This window comes from Porites lutea, chromosome 7 (genome assembly GCF_958299795.1).
Source record: "Porites lutea chromosome 7, jaPorLute2.1, whole genome shotgun sequence".
Taxonomy (NCBI): domain Eukaryota; kingdom Metazoa; phylum Cnidaria; class Anthozoa; order Scleractinia; family Poritidae; genus Porites; species Porites lutea.
The window spans coordinates 3,622,811-3,643,157 of NC_133207.1; the positions used below are offsets into that span (position 1 = coordinate 3,622,811).

The window sequence follows — 20,347 nt, forward strand, 5'->3', positions numbered from 1 at the left end:
CTCAGTCACACTTGGTTCTTCTATTTTTAAGGTCCATGAGAACTGGGTCCAAAGATATATAGCAGGGGACCCATCTCATGATGGGCCCCCTCAGGTCTCCCTGTGGAGCCCCTATGAACATCAGCTCATCTTACAGCCCTCGCACCCTGAGCCAGATGCACCATGGATGAGAATAAGCATTGTTATTATCAAGAAGCCAATCAGAAAATCACCTTTGAGGAAGAGGTTGGTGTGAAGCAATTATTATTGGGTAGGGTTGTCTCTTGAAAGTAAAATTTTTAACTCAATGTTGAAATTATGAAACCTGACTTGACATCCACGAAGATAAATATAATTCAATCTTCTAAATTATCCTTTTAAGTTGATCGAACCTTCAATAAGCAGACACACCTAGAGCTTGATAAAAGAATAATTCTCTGGAGAGGTGTCTGCTAAAGGCAGGTTAAAAATGTAGTGTTTGGAAGTTTCTAGGACCAAAGGGACTATTGACACTTTCCCTGCTGGTCTCTTGTGCCAGTATTTCAGAAAGTACTGTAAATTCTCTACCAAGCCTCTACTAGGGCTTTCAAACAAGAGGAGCAAGCCCATTTGAGGAGGGGGGGGGGGGGCTTATTTAATTTAGAAACAATGATGGTATCAGTTCTCCATAAAGAAGTAGAATACAAAGTGGAAAAGTTCAAGTACATGAAATTTTAGGTCATGTAGCCGAGGATCAGAATCAAATCCGATCTTCCAGTTGGTAAGTAAACCATCCTGGATCAGTCCACACAAAGTTTTGCAGTCGTGTTTGTTTAATACAGTCTAGCATTTACTAGTGAAGAATAAATAGAGGAGGGGAGGGGGGGGGCTTATTAACTTTCTTCCCCTGAAAAGGGGGGACTTAATAGAAGATTTACAGTATATTATTTTAAATTCATGACATTTCAGCTTTGTTGGTCATTTTGCAAGAGATGTTGGTGATGGAAACAAGTTTGTGGACTTGTCCTATGCTGAGCTGATGCAATGTGTTGGTGTGCAGAATTTTCTTCATAGCTGGGACGATGCATTGGACACTTTTCCCCTTGCTGCACACTGCAGTCTCCCTGACCCACCAGCAAAAGAATCAGATAAGGTATGGTAAGAAAAAGAGGAAAATAAAAACTTTGATGAGATATGCAAATGCATTGTTAATGTGAAGAACATTTCCCGGAATATTTTATGTTAATAAAAAATCCTATAAGCATTCAATAACAAACTAACTTTTACATTCACAAGACTATCTGTTACCACTGCTTCTCTGAATTCTCTTGAGGGAGGAGGGGGAGTGTGGTGGGGTTCAGTTGGGTTGTTTTTGTAGCTGTGCAAAAATTTGTTGAGACAATCAACTCTGATAGGCCATTTCTGAGTTTCAAAATCTGTTTTTTTTTTCTGAAACGAGGTTAAGTGCAAACCTTTCTTAGGAAAATGAATTTTGTTTGCATGAGAATAAAAAAATCATTTTTTTATTAATGGTTTTGCACTTAGCTTCGCTTTGAAACAGAGGCTTGGAGCAACTCGGAAATGGCCTATTTTGAATGTTGGACGAGCATGGAGAAATATTGTCCCCAGTTTAGCCTTATTTGAGCAAAAAATAGTTTTAAAGGGTGGTGTACATTTAGCCAGTACAGCATGCAAAGAAAGTGGTGTCCGATAGGCCGAGGCTAGTGGATTTTGCTATCGGGCTAGCGAATTCTGTTTTTAACATGCCTGATGGGCAAGTGATGTTTTTTGAGAAAGTTGAATAACAGAAGAACTGTAAAAATCAATTCTGCAAGTCAAAAAGTTTTTGGGGCTAGTTGAAATGTAGTCTGGGCTAGTAAATGCTAGCTTCAGCTTGCCCGAATGGCAAGCTGTAAAAATGATTTTCTTTGCACCCTGCAGTATCACGGAATAACCTTAACTTAACCTGGAAGCAAGTTAGAAAACTGGGCTGGGTTGTTCAAAGCAGGGTTAAAGATGACCCATGGTTAGTACGAAATTTGAATTCAGATATAAATGCTAAAAACGTAAATTCAGTTTAATTCATTTTGTTAGCAAGTTGATGATTGGATGCTCTTAAAAATAACAGAGAAAATTATCTGAGAAAAAGCTTTTTGAACAAAAGAAAAAGAAACCCGGGTTAAATTTAACCCTGGGTTAAGCGCTAATCGGCCTTCGAACAACTGGGCCCTGTTCTACTCCAAGGAAACTCTAAGATTTCGGCAAAGAACGAGCACTTAATGCCAAGTAGGAATTTTTCAATCTCTGTACATTTTATTTGCATACATTGTGTTTGACTTTATTGCAGAATATGTTGGAAGAAATACTACTGAGTGCATATGGTCTGTCACCAGTGAAACTGGACAATGCAAGGCAAAGTAATTTCGAATCGTCAGCTGAACGTGATGCATTTGACGATTTCAAAGAGGAGTCAGAAGGATCGTTTATGTCTCTGATCATGAAGCAGAATGTCGTTCCTTTCGTTTGTGTTTTAGAAGGAAAATCCGCGTACTTTCTTGTTGAGCCATATTTTCAACACAGTCTTCATAACATGGTAACATTTAGCCCATCCGTGCTCTCAGCTTCCCATATGCGACCGCTGTTTTTGATATATCAGCTTCTTCACGCACTCCACTGGTATCACAGCCGTAGATTATCTCACGGAGCATTGACTCTCGACAGTGTTAAGATTAGTAAAGGATTGTGGATTTACCTCGAGTCGCCTGACTTCGTACGGACTCTTCATCACAATTTAGACCTTGCATCATGCGAGCTTGAAAGTATGCTGGGTAAGAAAGCAGGTTTACTAGCACAGTTAGAGACAAATGAATCTGCGTGTAAGTGGACTAAGGAGGATTTGCCTAAGCTTGTCGAGTTATGGGTACACGGCAAGATTAACAACTTTGACTACTTGATGGCTTTGAATACGTTAGTGGGTCGACGTCTCGGTGATCCCAATTATCATCCAGTTTTTCCTTGGGTGACGGACTTTTCCTGCCGCGATGGAGGATACAGAGACTTGAAAAAGTCCAAATTTCGCTTGAACAAAGGGGACAGACAGCTCGATGTGACATACAAAGCCGCGTTGCTGGACAGCCAAGATGGAGCCCCGCCTCACCACGTTTCAGACGTTCTATCAGATATCACGTACCACGTTTACTTAGCACGAAGAACGCCCAAATCAGTTCTTTGTGATCACGTGAGAACTACCTGGGTCGCCAATGAGTACCCGTCTAACATGGAGAGATTGTATCACTGGACACCAGACGAATGCATCCCTCAGTTCTTTTCAGACACTAGTATTTTTGAATCAATTCATTCGGATCTTCCTGACTTGGGGCTGCCGTCTTGGACGCCTTCTGCAGAAGAGTTTATCGACTGGCACAGAACAGTGCTAGAAAGCGAGGAGGTGTCGCGTAATTTGCACCACTGGATTGACCTTACGTTTGGGTACAAGCTGGCCGGTAAAGCAGCAGTGAAGGCTAAGAATGTCTACCTTCATCTCATCGACAGACACCAATCGCTCAGTAATCACGGAGTTGTGCAGCTCTTTACAGAGCCTCACCCAGGCAGGGTAAAAGCCCTGTCTTATACAAACAATTTGCTCCACGGCGGAGCTGGTTTTGATCTCACAGACGAGAGAACGTTCCGCACAGTTCTGCGTTTGGACAGTGAGCGCACGGTAGAGAGTTTTTGTTTAGATGATTCTGTTCATGAAAGCGGCGATTTTCTCATTGGTAACCATCTGGCGTTGGCTGAAGGTGGAGTAGATACCAACAGCAAACTCGTAGCGGGGAAAGAAACAGTCAGCGAGGATGAGGGATTGAAGGGGGTGCAGTACGAAACCATCTCTCTTCCCTCTGATTACGACCCTCTGGACTCCTTGCAGAAGTTTGAAGCTCTGGAGAAGTTTAAGAACCAGTTTGGCGTCAGAAGTGTTGAAAGTCGTGGCAACGGTGAAAGAAAGGTTAGTTTCAACATGAAAATAACACATTGTTTGACAATTCAATTAACTCCTCATTGTACTCCCTTGACTGCTAGGTGCATTTCAATGCAATTTAAAAGAATTAACAACCAAGAGCGTCTTCAGTGCAACAGGTCCGCGGTCTTTCGGCATGCGCATGCCCAGTTGTTTGCTACATCCTTCACGTGATTTTCCTTCGTACTGCGTTGTCTAACGAGCCATTTCGTTGCAGTTGTCAGAGTCGGATCCAGGGGAGCCCCCCCCCCCCTTATTTTTTGACCAAACTGAGGCCCAGACGGCCGAAAAAAATTGTTTTTGAGACCGGTTACTCCCCCCACCCCCTTATCTCACGGTCTGGATCCGGCACTGGTTGTTAACCCTGTTCAAGTCCAAGAAAATGCCCCAAATCTTTCATATGTCCACGTATGCGCTTTGTACGCAACAATCTCTTGTCCTACATGTAATAACATGATATGACTTGCGGTGAAACTCAGTTTGGGGTGAAATCTTAGTATGTTGTTAGCCCAGCTAAGACAAAGAATAGAGTGAAGCAGGGCGGGGGGGGGGGGGGGGGGTCATGTTACAGGTCAATGGCTTCATGCTACGGTAAGGCATCAACTAAATCGGAACGTTAATTTTTTTGGGCTTATTTTCTGCCTGGCAGGTTGATGAAGAGACCCATTTTGGCAAACTGGTGCGAGAAGATGTAATAAGCCTTGGATGTGCGATAGTGGAGATGCTGATACCAGCTAAAGTACAGTTGTCCACCTGTGGTCTGACAGGGAAACAGAGAGAAAGAGCTATTATAAAGCTGTGGGAAACAAATCAAAAATTACTTCCCAGGTTTGTTAAGAGTGGTAAAATTTGCATTATAAATGTTATAGGTCAAAATTAATTTTTTTTTGTAACGTAGGTTGATTCTCAATTTTCTTTATCTGCTAGCTTTACACGTACATATTTTTGAATTGGGGCTAGGAGACAAAAGGGAATTTGCCAATCAACCCACGATTTTGGCCTTCAGTATAGAAATACTAGATGAACTGTGCCCTCATCCTTTCCTTAGGATTTTATATGATTCCGTACAAGATGGTTCAAACTTTGTAGTCTGAAGGCTGTCATTAGGGGGTTTAAGCAGCGACGTTTTTGAGCGACGCATGTCAACCGGAAGTTAGCTTTTTCTCTCTTTATATGCTTTGACACCACCATTCAGTACTACTAAGCGTATTTATTCTTAGATAGACGATCTGCCCAAAAATTTGTTCAAAATCACAGCCCAAGATTGCAAAAAGTCCACTTCCGGTTGACATGCACAGCTCAAAAACATCGTTGCTTATTATAGGCTCTGGGGTGTGATAGTGAATGGAAAGAAGCCCAAACCAGATTTGCTCCAAGCCCTGGATTTCAGACGGACTAGAATACAAGGCTAGTAGTCCCATCCCATTAAAACTATGTAAGCCTAAGATCCAACTTAAAATGGTGTAGGTGATGACAGATGTTTCTGGCTTTAACATCTACTATGTTTTCATCAGGTATGCTCGAGCTGGCGTGCAGGCATTTTTCAAAGGAGCGTCACCATCTGTTACCAGTGGCGTGGCTTCCCATGACGCATGGCTGCCTCCTCTCACTGCTGATTTGCTGCTTCAACCTCATTTGGGCTTATTTCCCTTCCCGTCGTACTTCAGTGCATTGCACGAATTTCTGGCGACATTTTATCATTCAGGTACTATACAGTCAAAGCTTCATTAAGCGAACATGCAATCACCCTTTATCGGTTACCTGCCAATGTCCCACGGAGAAAAATACAACGAAAATATGTTGTTCTTTGATGATCAGTTCTCAATTCCGTGGCTTAACAGTTTTTTTGGACATATTCCTTTAGGTCATACTCTCAGAATTTTGGAACACGATATGTCTCGTGGAACGAGTTTAAATTCCGTGCCGTTAAACCAAAATGTTAATAGATTCTTCACCCAATTACAATATGTGTGGATTCACTCCGACTAAGAGCTAGGGCCTGAAAAAGAGTGAATTGACTTCAACTTAGTTGATAAAACCAATTTTTGTACAGTGCGTGTAGACTTTCCTGTGAACCGATAACATCACGATACAGATACCAGTCTATATTGAAAACAGCGTTTTGCAATGTTATATAGTTATCTGGGGACTTCCTTCAAAACTCAATTATGTCGATTTAAAACCATGTGCATTATGTCAAAATAAAAAAGAAAAATCTAATCGGCATCCTGCGCGTTAATTTTTTATGTGGTACTCTTTATTTTTTTTACATGAAATGTATGGACAACTTGGAACGTTTACCTTATTATTTTGATACTTCATTTTGTTTCATTCTGTATTATACATTTTTTTATTTATCCCAGGGCGAAAGGAAGACTCAGACAGTCAGAAAAGCCAGCCACCAGACATCTTGGTATTAAGAAACAAATTGAACTACAGTGTGGGGCAAGTAGACATCGCCGCAACATTCCTTCCAGACCTACTTCCCAAAGTGGATGATGAAGGAATCAAACTACTGATGTATCATTTGGAGCCGTTGTTTAAGTGCTTGGAGACCCGACTCCATGCTTGCACGCAGTTATTTGATATGCTGGCACAGGCTTTGGGTCCGAAACATACACTCAAGACCTTCTTGAAATGTCTGGTGAATTTGTTCGATTCACACGCTTTGGAGAATTACGAAGTTATCATACGTCAGACTTTTCTCTCCCAGCTTATAGTGCGTTTCGGACTGGATGGGTTTTTGAAGCATTTTATCAGTTTTGTCGTCGATGCAGTCGCTTTTAAATCCAAGGTGAGCTCGGTAACTGATAAAGGGGACAGAATTTCTGTCCATAGCACCGAGGGTACCATGCCGGGAATCTCTGCTGCAGAACTGGAATTCACAGCCAAAGATGTGGCACTGGATATCGACGATGATTTGGATCTACCAGGAAACTTCCTTCGGGAAGGCTCAGATGTCAAACTTGCAAGTTACTCTATGGGCATCGAAGAACTTGAAACTGAAATTGTGGCTGATCATGGAAGAAATGACCGCTTGAAGGATGACGAGATCTCGGAGCAAGTAACCTTAATGCCAAGGGAGATTTCCGAGGAAGACGTTGATGGACGATTGTTTCAGGGAAATATCTCAGACGATGATGATCCTGTCGTAGATGAAGAGGACGGGGGACGATCTTCTAAGTTGGTTAGCTTTCACAAGATTTACGAGGGCATCGAAATTGGTGGTGAAGATTCCATTGTTATTCTTGAAACTGACGATTCTGCAAGAGGTGGAAATGATGCCGAGGGGATAGTGCTTAAGCCTCAAAAAGGAGCTGTCTCTGAAAGAGGACAGGAGACTGGGGAAGCAGCTACTGTGTTTGAACACCGAGAAAGAGATGTTGGTGTGACTGGTGTGGAAGCTTGTCAAGGCGAGATTAAAGGACATGAGGCCGATCAGAAAAACGCAGCGGTGCAGGAATCCAACGCACCTTCCAGAAATACTGGTCTTATCTCTGATGAAGAACCTGTAACAACCGAAGCCGAAGGTTTCGACCATTTAGAAAGAGAGGGGAATTTCACAATAAGCGCAGACTTGGCTGCAAAAACAGAATCAAGCTGGAAGAAAACTTTTGATAAAAATGACAATAATCCATTGGAGGATACTGAAGAGGAAAATGGAGAGCTTGGAGAGCAAGAAGAAATTGATGATAGCCTGGAAGAAGCTAATCGTGTGTCTGAAGACGACGTGGAAGAAGGGGAGCCGCTTAGCGAAGATGAAGCACCAGAGAATGGATTATTGCAGGTAGACGATGACGAAGCTATTAAAGATGAGCAATTAAGCAAAGACAACGGCAAACCGGTGGTACCATTCTACAACGGTACCAAGTCAAAATCTATGGTGCGGGAAAAGAAAACCCTAAAGCACCAGGATGAGCTAACACCAAGTACAATATCTGGTATAGCGGCAGAGAGCATTGTCTGGGTGGCCCCTCGCCTGGGCCCCGTTCTCACCTCTAAGTACATCGCTAGTCAACTACTCACCATGTTACCGCATTGCTACTTGGGAAAGGTCGTTTTGGAGGATGATGATGACGAAGAGAAAATGGTGAATGACAGGGATGCCAAGTGGCTGCTGTTTTGTCTGGCAAACTTCTGCACTTTGTACGGCGAGGCATTTATGCTGAATCAATACCTGCCTTACATAAAAAAGACGGTGAGTTTGCGCACAAATCAGGTTGTGTGGCGCATGGCTTCCAGCCGTCCAAACTTTCGCCAATAGGGTTCTTTTTAGTTTTCTGTAACAATAATAATTATTGTTATGTAGCTGGAATTTTTTTTCCCAACAGCGCGCGCTCTCATTGGTTACTTTGAGGTCACATGACGTCTAACAATGTAACTGTTTCCCGCCAAAATATCTGAGCAGGCAACATTATGACGTCAGGGGGTAACAGTGCACTGTTACCCTCAAACATTGACCGACGACCGCCGTTACAGAAGGTTTAATGAATTTCCGGCTATGTAGCAAAACACGTAAAGACTGGTCTCTCGGGAAACAGTTAATTTTGTTTCCCCCGGGACCAGTCATTAAGTGTTTATTATTGGTTTTTTTTAATCCCAGTTGCGAGTGAGAATAAGTTGGAGTCCAATTGGAAAGGTGCAGGTTAAGATAAATTACTAAACAGCGAGATGAAAAGTAAGAGTTCTTGAGATTTGATGTGCCAAAATAGGACTATGCTTTTTTTATGTTGGTGTTGTGACCAAGCTAGCGACCGAAGAGAATATGGGACGTCTAGTAAAGTAATCGCTTTAAAAGAGACATCAAAACGTATAACGGAGTTTCTCCCCGCCAAAAAAGGAGGCGGGGGTAGGGGGGGAGGAAGGAAAGTCCTCGCACAGGAAAGTATTGGTTCGAAGAAGTTGTAGCGTAATAGTTTCATCAGATTGCGGTGCTTATATTACCATCGTTAAACAGTTATTGAATGCTTGTCTTTCCAATAGATCCGGGGCGTGCAAAGTAAAGTAACGCAAAGAGGTGAAGCCGCTTTGGCTGGTGTCTTGTCACTACTAAAGTACTGCATTCCCTACCTATCACGTGATACGCTAAGTAGATACTCTGAACCTGACCTCATGACGGGAGTGTTTCAACCTGTCATACGCATCTTGTCTTCATACAACCTAACCTTTCCAGGTGGAGTTGCGGCCCGCCAAGCCATTTGTCGTAGTTATATTGACGTTCTTACGGTAGTGTGTTTAAAACTGGAAAGAGAACTTGCCCGGGAGAATATGACGGCTCCGTTGCAACAATTTTTCTCGTGTTTCGAGCTGGAGCGCATGAGACAGCTCAAGGAGAATGAAAAAGAAGAAAACACGTCTCCCAATGAGTATGTTGAAGTGGACATTGAAGATGCTCTGGAGAGGAGGGACGAAGACAAATCAGGTTTGTGTATTTATAGTGGTTTAAGTCATATATTCCTCCAATCGCCAACATTCCAATCCTGTCAGTATGCAGGAGGTTAATTGCTCATAAACCTACAATGGGCGAAAAAAAATGTTGAGACATTTTACTGAAATTAAATAGGGTAACTTCAGAGAACAAAAGAATCCACACCCCTCCCTGTCCCCTCCATTTAAAGTTGGGGTGTTTGTTGTTTTCTATAGGTAGCTCGAACGGTGGCACAACATTGCATGGAGGGGATGGGGGAGGAAAAGCTATATTCCCCAATTTTGCAGTTAGTAAAACGTAAAAAGCCCAGTTCAGGGCGAAGTATCTCAACTCATTTTGTCGCCGATTGTAGCTTCTTGGCCTTTGCTCCCACGAGTTTCTTATAGCTCAGTGGTAAGGCATCTGGATTCTGGAATGGCAACGAGTTTATTATTCTTTTATATTAATGTTAACCAGCCCTTGATGCGTCGATTCCAGCTAGAAATTCTTTTGAATTCTGAAGATGCGATCGAGGCATCGAGGGCCAACTAACATAACTATAAATAAAAGAATAATAAGATTGTCGCCATTTTGGAGTAAGGTGTATAGAGTTCTTCCGTGCCGCCTGTGTCACTGACTGAAGGGAAAACGTTCTTATTAACTGTTCAACCAAGGCCAAAAGGGAAGCTCTGGAGGGATCTTGTAAGAAATGACTTTCTCAAGTACTTCAACTTTTACCGTGAGCTGAAAGCAAACTGAATTTCACCTTTAAAAAACAGACTTGGGCTTGCGATCAATTGAAAACCGTAAACTGGTCAGCCAATAACTTTTAAAACATACGTTACCTCAGTGAGTTGTATACCTGAGCCCGCGATACAGTCATGTGATATTAGTCAGCAGATACCTTTTTTGACAGCTGTCAATTGACCATAACATGGATATCCAATACCAAGTTTAAACCAGGGAGCCTGGTTAAACACAAATAGGATATGCCTTGGACTCCTGGCTAGTTTGCCATTTGACATCCGCAAACATGAGTGGGTGGAACGGACGATTTTGTAGGAACCAAAATTTTCTGGATGCATAGATAACCAATTTTTTTTACACACGGTACTCCGCTGCACGCGCGCAAAAACTCCGCTAAAATTCAGCATCACATTTCTGTCACTTAGAATCACGTTTACGGCAAACGGCAAACGTCAGGTTCAAGTTGTCAGTTTCTAGAATTTGGAAACGAGAAGGTAAAAACAGTTCAAAACTGATGAACTTGGCATGAAACTACTTATGTTTGTGTAGATACAATTGACACTTAACGGCAGGTAAAGGGAAAACTTGGTCACGTCGTACTAATTGACGTTTACCGTAAAACTGATTCTTAATCTCTCAATCGACGTCAGCAAAGATTTGCCGACTGAACCTGCGACATCGCGCTCTCTAGACACACCCTTTCCCTTCTGAGATATTCCTACTCTTTTGTATTTCAGGGATCGACGAGAAAGACAATTTCCCAGAGAAAGCTGAAGACCTGTATAACACTCCAGCTTATAACGAGTTGTATGAGACCTTCAACGCGGCAATAGCCCACCACGCGTTTGTGCCCTTGTGTGGCATCATGGGAAGCAAGTATATGGAAACGACGCTTCATAATCACGACCTCATTTGGAATCTGTGCTGCAGTCATGATATACAGCTGTCTCACCCCACTTGCCAAGATGTGAGGGCGTCCGAGGAGGAGGAAAATGGCGAGGAGACTGTTGACAACATGGGTGGAGATGGAACGTTGGAAGTTGATTCTGGGATTAGTGGCAATCGTGGCGTGGATGGCGAAGCTGATGAACGAGTTCGTGGAAAGAAGAAATTCGGGAAAAGGTCCAAGCCTCCTATGTGGCGCATCGGAAGGAAATTGTCGGCGAAAACGAAAGATGTACCCGCAGCAAATATGTGAGTGGAAAGTAAAATTACAACACCGAATTTTCGTTAGTAATACCCGCCTAAAGATTTTTAAAATTTTCAATCCAGTAAGGTTCCTTGACCTCTCACTCTTTCTTACCGTCGAAAACAGAAAGACAGAATTGAGCAAGGGGTTAACATTTTTTATTTGAGGCGCACGTGTCTGGTTTGAAAACTTATCAATCTTGTACCCATGGTCCAAACCAAGTGGGTTTTCATGAAGTGGAAATATCAGCAAGGATGCCAAAAATTTAGATACTATTAATAAGCGTTTTTTTTTCTATTGTCCACTATATAAAGACGAGTTTTTTTCGTGGAAAACTTCTCGTGCCCGATTAATATTATGTCTAGAAAATGGCACCGTAAATTTCGCATTTCAGATTTACTGAAACGCTTACAACTGTTTTAGTAAGCTTTTAAATAGACCATTTCCGAGTTCCAAAAACTCTCAGTTTCAAAACGACGCTGAGAGCAAAACTCTTCTTGTGAAAATGACTTTTATTTCCATGAGAACAATAACGTCATTTTCATGTCAATAACTTCGAACTTAGCCTCGCTTTGAAACAGAGGCTTGGGGCTAATAAATAATTTTAGTAAATTAGAGAATTGTCAAAGAAACGTGGCTCGAACCAGAAAAACAAAGAAGCACCCGTCAGAGTGAAATTTGGGAAGGGTTCAAGCAACGGCCTTGCCCTGTCATTGGCTAGATTGTGTCCTCGGTGGACTCAATCCGGCGGTTCCGGGTTCGAGTCTCGGTTGTCCCGAGGTCAAATCATCGGCGTCTCTTTTAAGTAGCCAACTGGTTCCCTCCTTGACCAGATAGGGTTTTAAATCGGCCTGTTATGTTATATTTGAATTATTTGTTTTAAATATTTAAGTGGAGTGCCGGTAAACTAGCTGGATAAGCTAAGCGCACTTTCCACCTTAAGAAAACCTTTCACCTATTATACTCGGTGTTCTTGTCTTGTAATTTCACGAAATCGCTGATAGATATGCTCTTTACTAATTGTAGCATTGCCTTTCCCTAATCCATTAAAGCATTCATCATCAGTGGGTACTTTTTTCTTGTTTTGTATCATTTGACAGATCACCTTCGTCTTCCGATCAGTATCTTCGTGGTAGTTGGCTGACTCACTGGGAAAATCAACTCAGTATGTAACTTTGTATATAGCTGTTTCGAGATAGATATTCATGGGGACGAAACCAGGCTGGGTAGCAGTGCCGAAATGTGATCTGAGATATTACGAATAATCTGAATAAAGATGCCTCAACCATACAGTCAAGAGATTAATTTCGTTCATAATAATTTTCTTTTTTTTTTCCTGAAGCGCGCAGTAAACTTTGAAGTGACCACTCTGTTTTCGCGTTGACTTGCGAGGAAAAGGTCGCATAAGGGCATCATCATCACCGTCATGTTCACGACATTATCGTCACAATCATCATCATCATTAGCATCATCAGTCTTTGTCGCGCCACGTGTCGCACAGTGCGGTTATCGAGGAAAGAAACATGCAAACTATTCTTTGTAATGTATGTATTAACTCGCGCTCGATGTTAATCTGTTAGGTGACTTATTTCTTTCAGATGTAAAGGGCAAAATTGGACATAAGTTTAATCTGCAACAAGTCAAACTCCAGACCTTTACAGGTAAGACACTAACAGGGAATAGCACATGTGAAATAAGGAGTAGCACGTGCAAAATAAGGAATAGCACGTGCGAAATGAGGAATAGCACGTGCAAAATATGGAATAGCACGTGTAAAATACGGAGTAGCACGTGCGAAATAAGAAGTAGCACGCGCGAAATAAGGAATAGCACGTTAAATGAGGAATAGCACGTGCAAAAGTAGATAGCGTGCTTAACATTTAACATATGGAGCCTAACTAATCTGACGGCGGCTTCTTCCCTACTGATGAAAATTCGTTTTTTGTTAGGCCACAGTGGACCGGTCCGTTCTGTGTATGTACAAGATAGTGAGCACTGCTTCCTCTCGGCGAGTAAAGACAAAACTGTCAAGCTGTGGTCGCTTAGCAACCATGGTGATGGCACGGCTCAGTCAGCTAGCTCCTGGACATATTACCGACACACGCGGCCGGTCTTTCACGTGGGAATGGTGGAGTCTGTGCGGCAGGCTGTGTCATGTGATGGGAGTCTTCATGTAAGCTGTTAGAGAGCTTTAGATTCTAAGGCGAGTACGACAACGAGTACGATATTTCCTCAATACTAAGTAGTGTACGCGCGTGAGCCAGCGTCATTTTGGCGGGAAAACGTGGTAGCCGTCGTCACTCTGTGGAGTTTTAGCGAGAATGTCTAAGTGGCGGAAAAAAGTTATTAAATGGTAGAAGTTTTATCATTTTGCGATCGGGAGAGGGTGTAACTTCCTTCACTAAAGGTAACAGTGCTAACTTTTCTGGTGAAAAATGGTAAAATGAAGCTTTTCCAGGGAGCCTCTGTGTGCCAGAAAAATTAGAATATCGGTTTTCGAGGTCGGAGTCTCAAAATGGTCTAATTTTCAACCTGAAATTCGCTAACATCAACTTTAAAGTCAAATCTCGTACTCGTAGTCGTCCTTGAATCTAAAGGTCTCTATTTTTGGTTGTATTGAAAGCACTTCACAGTATCTTCACAACATTTGTTGACAAGTGATATTGGTTCTTTTCCTTTTTCCAGTTGTGGGACCCAGTCTCCACGCGCTCTCTGGGAACCTTTGACCAGCCGCGGAACAATCCGATCGTTGCCATGACGGCACTTCCAGCACCCAGCCAATGCGTGGTGGCTGCCATGGCAGAAGGAACCGCCAGGTGAAAACTCGAAATGGAGTGCAGAACAGCTATATGTATTTCGTATTTTCACAATCGCTTTACTGTTGAGTCGTGTCTATCAAGTCTCCCACACAACTGCTTTTTGTGTAATCACACAACCCTCGGGGAGTGTTGCGTAACGGCACAAATGACAGCTGCGTAGGGGACTAGTGTGTTACCGTTAGCAAGTCATAATCTACGATGGCTCACCATTCTCCACTTTACGAACGACAAGGGGACTGGAGCCGAAATGCGTGCCTCAATGGTTGCAGGGATCGTTACTCGGGACACGTCAGTCAGCTATTGGCCATTTTTTACCTTGTCTCCATGAACGATCGAGCATTCATATCTGCCACTCTAGCACTCTCAAACTTTTATTTCCAAAACACTCAAGACCTTGTTCTTTACCAAAACCTCCAAATAATGAAATTAAGTAGTTTGTTACAATTTTCATAGTTACTATTTATTGTAGGTTTAACTTTAGCTATGTATTTTTACGTTTTGTATTCAGTACTTTTTGGTTGCTGGGGACCCTCTGACGTGTGTTGTGACTATTAATACTAGATTTTAGTTATTGATGTGCATTTGCTAAAATGAGCAGTGCAAATGTTAATTTAAATAATAATAATAATTATTATTATTATTCTTAATATTTTTCAAGCAGCAAATCACTTCTCGCATCGTATTTTTTTCTGTAGGTTTCTTGATGTTCGACAGCAAAGTTTTGTCACAGAGTGGAAAGTTACCACAAGTAGTATCGCAGGTGAGACATTTTATCTTGCAAGTATTGCACAGTTGTCTAGCAAATTGACCCGTAAGTGTCTTCCGTTGGCCGGATGAGTAGTCGGAAGAGTCAAAACAACAGATAAATGGGAGCTTAAGCAACGACGACGGCGACGACAACTTTGCACGTACATCATGCTTTTTGTACATTTCTTTACCGTCACTGCACGACTACGACGTGAAAATGCCTATTTTCACGTTTTGTGGAGGACGTGAACACATGACGACTTTCTTTTTCTTTTCCTGTACTTCGACACAGTCTTTAGAATTCAACTCCAGACGAAACTGCCAACATTTGGCGAATTGAATGCGAGGGATGCGCCGGTCAGCTATTGGCCAATTTTTCCCAATCTTCAGGGTCCGTCCCAGAAGTCTTTGCGAAAGCTAATTCGGCTCAGGTTCCTTGTTCCTGAAATGGCGAATTTGCGGTGCTGCCGTTGTTCAAGTCGCCTTTAAAAACTGTGCGCGAACCTGTTGACGCCCATTTTTAATTACCAAATTTTGTTTCGCATGACGCGGTGCGTTTATTTTTGACAACAGGAGAACGCTTTCAGAGCCACCTCAAATATTGGACAATTAAAGCTGGCTCTGAACTAGCCTACGTAGCAAGCGTTTCCGCTCCAGTTAATAGATTTTTAGATTGGAGGACGAGAACAACTACGAGTACGAGATTTGATTTTAGTTTTTCTCGCGTAGACACCCCGGAATGCCTCATTGTACTTTTTTTTTCTTTACTGGAGGAGGTTAAGCCGTCTCCCGATCGCAAAATGATAAAACTTCTAACATTTGATAACTTGTTTCCGCCGCTACGACATTTATTAATTAATTTTCGCTCATACTTCTAGTAAAATGACTACAGCTATCACGTTTTCCCGCCAAAATGACACTGGTTCACGCGCGAATACTACTTAGTATTGAGAAATCTCGTACTCTTTATCGTACTCGTCGTAGGATCTAAAGGTCAAAAAAATAAAAGAATGGAAAGGGGTAGGGGAGGAGGAATTGTGTGGTTTGCAGGCAATCGTTTCCTTCTTCTCCCCTCCCCCTTCCCTTACCTCCCTTTTTTTTGCTCTCGTTCCAAGTTTTCGCGCAATAACTCGATCGGAAACGCTTGCTACGCACGCTAGGTCTGAACAACTGGCCTTCACTGTTCTACCTACAGCAGTGGACTTTGGCCCAGTAAAAGATTTGTTCCCTTTGGGCCTCTCAGGTACTGTCCGTGATATATGCTGCAGCCCTGACGGACGGTGGATCGCCCTTGGTTTCTCGTCCGGTCTCACGTCTGTGTTGGATACAAGAGGGGGACTTCTCCGCAGCCACCGGCGGGCGCACACGTCAGAAATATATCAGGTATAGCTGAAGTAGACGTGCACTGAAAAGTAGACGTTATTTATAAGCACTGGAAACTAGGAGTACTTACTTCTTACGAGGAAAAACCGGAAATTCCGGTTGGAAAGTCAAATGTTTCGCGCCATTTTGTAGGGGAAAAGTCAGAAAGCGAGGGCTTTGGTTTTAGGCGAAACAATTTTTCTACTCCTTTCAGCTAATTTGGATACTCGCTAAAGTAGACGTGCACTGAAAAGTAGATGTTATTTATAAGCGCTGGAAACTAGGGATACTTACTACTTTCGTGGAAAAACCGGAAAATCCGGTTGGAAAGTCAAACGTTTCGCGCCATTTTGTAGAGGAAAAGTCAGAAAACGCGGGCTTTGGTTTTAGGCGAAACAATTTTTCTACTTTTTTCAGCTAATTTGGATACTCTTTGTTGCGGATCGTTCTCACACCCCATGAAATGTTATAATTTTATGTTTATATAACGGGGATCGTTAGTGATTGGTAAATTACGATCCTCGCTTTGTTGGTGGGTTTCCATCTAAAGCATTGTTGGCAACCACGGTTTTACAAATAATCTTACTCAGTAAATCGACACGTCGCGCTGAATGTCTCTTTTACAATCGTGAAACAAACGATGAACGAAACCCTTTATACACATTAACCATGATAAACAGTATCTTCCTGACATTTTCATGTTTCCACGTCACTGCTCATTTAGCTTCCACTATCTTTCAGGTCAAAGCTTTCTCAAACTCTTCGTTTGTCACGTCATCCGTAGATTCTGGTTTGTCACTGTGGAAAGACGACGGATTGCGGCTCAAGACTCTAAAAGGTAACAAGACTTGAAGAGTAACGTAGTGTGTAGACATGAGGTGCATCCGAGCCCACGATACAGTCATGATACTGGTCAGGGGATGCCAATTTTTGACAGCAGTTAATCGTCTTTGATATGGGTGGCGTTTATCATTGCAAAGCAAGGATAGCAATGCATTTTATTTCGTTATGGCCGCCTGGTATGTCTGGGTGAGTGTGACATTTCACACTGGTTTACATGGTAGGCCGTACGGTCACTTGACAGCCTAGGGTACGAAAGAATGGACACCAGATAACCGTGCATGGTATACTGCGGACGAAGTTTTTCCGCTGCTAAAGGTGGCTTGGCATTTTATTTAGATCATGGTGTACGTATGCCACGACTCTTTGTTTCTTAAACCGATCTAAAGTAAGTTACAGGACTACAGGCTCCTACACAACCCTGTTCTTTCAAACGGTTACCTTGATTTCTATTTTTCAGGCCCCAGCGATCCTCTTCCCTCCATACTGGTATGGCGAGACCAAGTGATTTCAGCCAACATGAACGGAAGAATAGGTGTTTACAACTTACAGGAAGACACGTCAGAGGTGAGATAAAGGTTGCGTTCACACTTTGTGCCCGAGCACTTTGTTTTGGGGGCACCCGCACAGGATGGTGCTATGTTTGCTATCTGGATGCTCGGGCGATATTTTGTTACTTCAGTGCACATTTCTACCATTTCGCGTCGTTGAGTATCAGCGCCAAAAATCGTTCAAAACAGTGAGGATTTGAAAGTACTATCCAATGCAGCAAATTGAAAAAAAGCAAGTATATTTTTTGAGAACTCAAGGATAGAACAAAAATTAGAATTCCCATCATTGTTATTCCTATATATTCATTTCGCGTATTAAGGAAGTTGTCTTTCTGTCAGTATTTTATTGTTGTGTTTGCGCTTGTCTTTTTCGCCGTTTCATCTTCAATCCCCCTCGCTGTCTTTTGTCACCATTTCGTCTCTCTCGCTGTTTTTAACGCCATGTTTTTTGTCGGAATTTACCCCAAAAGGGTCACAGTTTAGCGTAGGTCATTTCGTATCGTTATTGATACATCGAAGCCTGTGCTGTTTTATGCTTATCAATAGCGCACACGGTGAAGGCTTGGCATGAATCCCTCCATACCTGTTTTTTATTGTTGTCCTTTTTTTCGTACAGCTCCCTTACTTCAGCTACAAGTTCAGCAGTGATGTATTCCGCGGGAGTATCACGTGTCTTGGTTATCTACCACTCAACCGACTGTTATTGATAGGCAGCGACACAGGGAATATTGTTCTCTGTTCCTAAGTAACGGTTACCTAGACAACAAATCTGTTCAAATGTACTACTTTACTTTTGTTACCAAGAACAAGAATTATTTTTGCACTTTTGTGAAAGATTATGTATCATCCAGTCGATGGTTAATCCTGATGAACATAAATAGAAAATACATGGAAATTCTTTCTAAGATCTCAAATCCCAGATTTAAACCTTAACTCCAAATGGTTTGAAATTGACTTGATAAAAACCTCGCGTGTTGGCCAAGCGCGGTTTTCCTTGATAAGAGGAAAAATTTTTTGGCACCCAGATTATACGTTTTTCGAGCCCTCTGATACCTCGCGCAATTTCCTTCTCCCAGGGGGTTGGAATTCCACGGTTCTTTCTGGGGAATCAGAACACGGCTGTATATATTAATGGGGAGCCAGGAGATTTTAAGGAGGGGAAGAAATGCAACTGAGTCATGCTACACTTGAAATCGTTTAGAATTATTGCGCAATTCCACAGACATTTTAGGTATAAACCTTTTCGTACCTTCCTTACGTTTATCCTTTTGTAACTTCTTATGCATAGTTAGAACCAAGGCTCCACGTCACGAAGCTGTCAGAACGAGTTCTGTTGGTAGCGAAACAATAGCATCGTGCTAAAGCTCTGTTAGATAAGTTTACACACCACTTGAATTGATTCACAGACTCGAAAGGTAGAGCTACGTACTAAATAACTAGTATCAGGTGAAAGTATTGTTGAAGAGGTTTCATTTTAATGGTAACGCCATAAGATTTCATCCACCCACTCAAATCTTGAGTTAGAACTACACTCTAAATAGATAGTACCATGTGAAAGTACTGCTGAAGAGGTTTCACTTGAATGGTCACACCACAGGATTTGGTCCGCAGACTCAAACGTTCGATTAACATACTAAGTAAATAGTACCATGTTAAAGTAATACTTGATAGGTTTCATTTGAATTATAACAACATAGGATTTCATCCACGTGCTCAAAAGTTAAAACCTGTTTATGTGATATAAGATAATTGAAAGATGAAAGAGTACTGCATGCTAAACAAGAGGTTATATTTTAATGGTATAACACCATAGATTCAATTATGATGGCTGCATTTCCTGCTTCCATAGTTACCGTATTTTCCGATGTGAAAACACTGGTTGTGTAGGGCTAGTATAATACACATTCAATAAATTACACTTTTTTATTGCTGCAATTGTTTAATTCAACGGATTCAAAGAAAAAAATATGTATGTATTAAGAACCTGCAAGTTATTATTAAATTGATATATTTTTTGGGACAATTCGGCTTAATCTATGTTAATATTTATTACCTTTCTTAGCTTTTGAACTCTTTTGTACACTTCGCGTAACGTATTTGTATGCATTGTTTTCGTAGAGTTTCTTTTTAGTACAGAAACTCGAGGAATTACTACAGTCCATTGTCAGCCCTAATTTCAAAGGTCCTTGTATATTTTAGATGATTATTATTAATTATAGTTGAAATACAAGTATAATGAACTTTGGAGTAATTATAAAATACACTAGTGAACCCTAAGAAAAAATAGTGCTTAAAAATGGGCTTTTAACATTTTAATGCGGGATGAAAAAGTTTTTAAAAAACATTTTGCTATCGGTCATGACTAAAAAAAGTCACGGAAATATTCCTTAACTCGTTCTATGACTTTGCCTCCCTGAACTGGCTTTAAAATAGGAAACGGAAATATTTATAAACAGGAAGTGAAAGTTTTCTTGGAAACCATATAAATCTATTGATACGCCTTTAATACCCACTCGAATGGAACAACGGTCTTTATACCTCGTATGAAGGCCTGGCTGATAACCAACGGGTAGATTAAGCGCGAATTAGACTTGGTTCTCCATGCCATCTAAAAACGGGCGCGGATGCACCAAAACTAAAAAAAGCAAACCAAATTTTTTTCTCAACGCTAGGCTAGGGCCGCAAGGCATTTCCCTGGCTTTTGAAAAA

At 41.8% G+C, this 20,347-nt stretch overlaps 1 protein-coding gene across 1 annotated transcript; it reads left to right on the forward strand.

The window, feature by feature from the left end:
* Nucleotides 1–931: 931 nt before the first annotated feature.
* Nucleotides 932–19,697, forward strand: LOC140942783 (WD repeat-containing protein 81-like). Its single transcript, XM_073391776.1, has 16 exons — nt 932–1,111; nt 2,306–3,964; nt 4,626–4,804; nt 5,491–5,681; nt 6,340–8,174; nt 8,960–9,398; nt 10,868–11,324; nt 12,420–12,484; nt 12,918–12,980; nt 13,269–13,492; nt 14,005–14,135; nt 14,834–14,898; nt 16,129–16,268; nt 16,989–17,085; nt 17,548–17,654; nt 18,255–19,697. The coding sequence occupies exons 1-16, from the start codon at nt 998–1,000 to the stop codon at nt 18,381–18,383; spliced, it is 5,895 nt and encodes a 1,964-aa protein (XP_073247877.1). The 5' UTR covers nt 932–997; the 3' UTR covers nt 18,384–19,697.
* The last annotated feature ends 650 nt before the right edge of the window (nt 19,698–20,347 follow it).

Coding starts and splice junctions, on each gene's coding strand:
- LOC140942783 (XM_073391776.1), top strand. CDS start 998: ATGCAATGTGTTGGTGTGCAGAATTTTCTTCATAGCTGGGACGATGCA. Junction 12,981..13,268: donor CAAACTCCAGACCTTTACAG/GTAAGACACTAA, acceptor GTTTTTTGTTAG/GCCACAGTGGACCGGTCCGT. Junction 16,269..16,988: donor ACACGTCAGAAATATATCAG/GTATAGCTGAAG, acceptor ACTATCTTTCAG/GTCAAAGCTTTCTCAAACTC.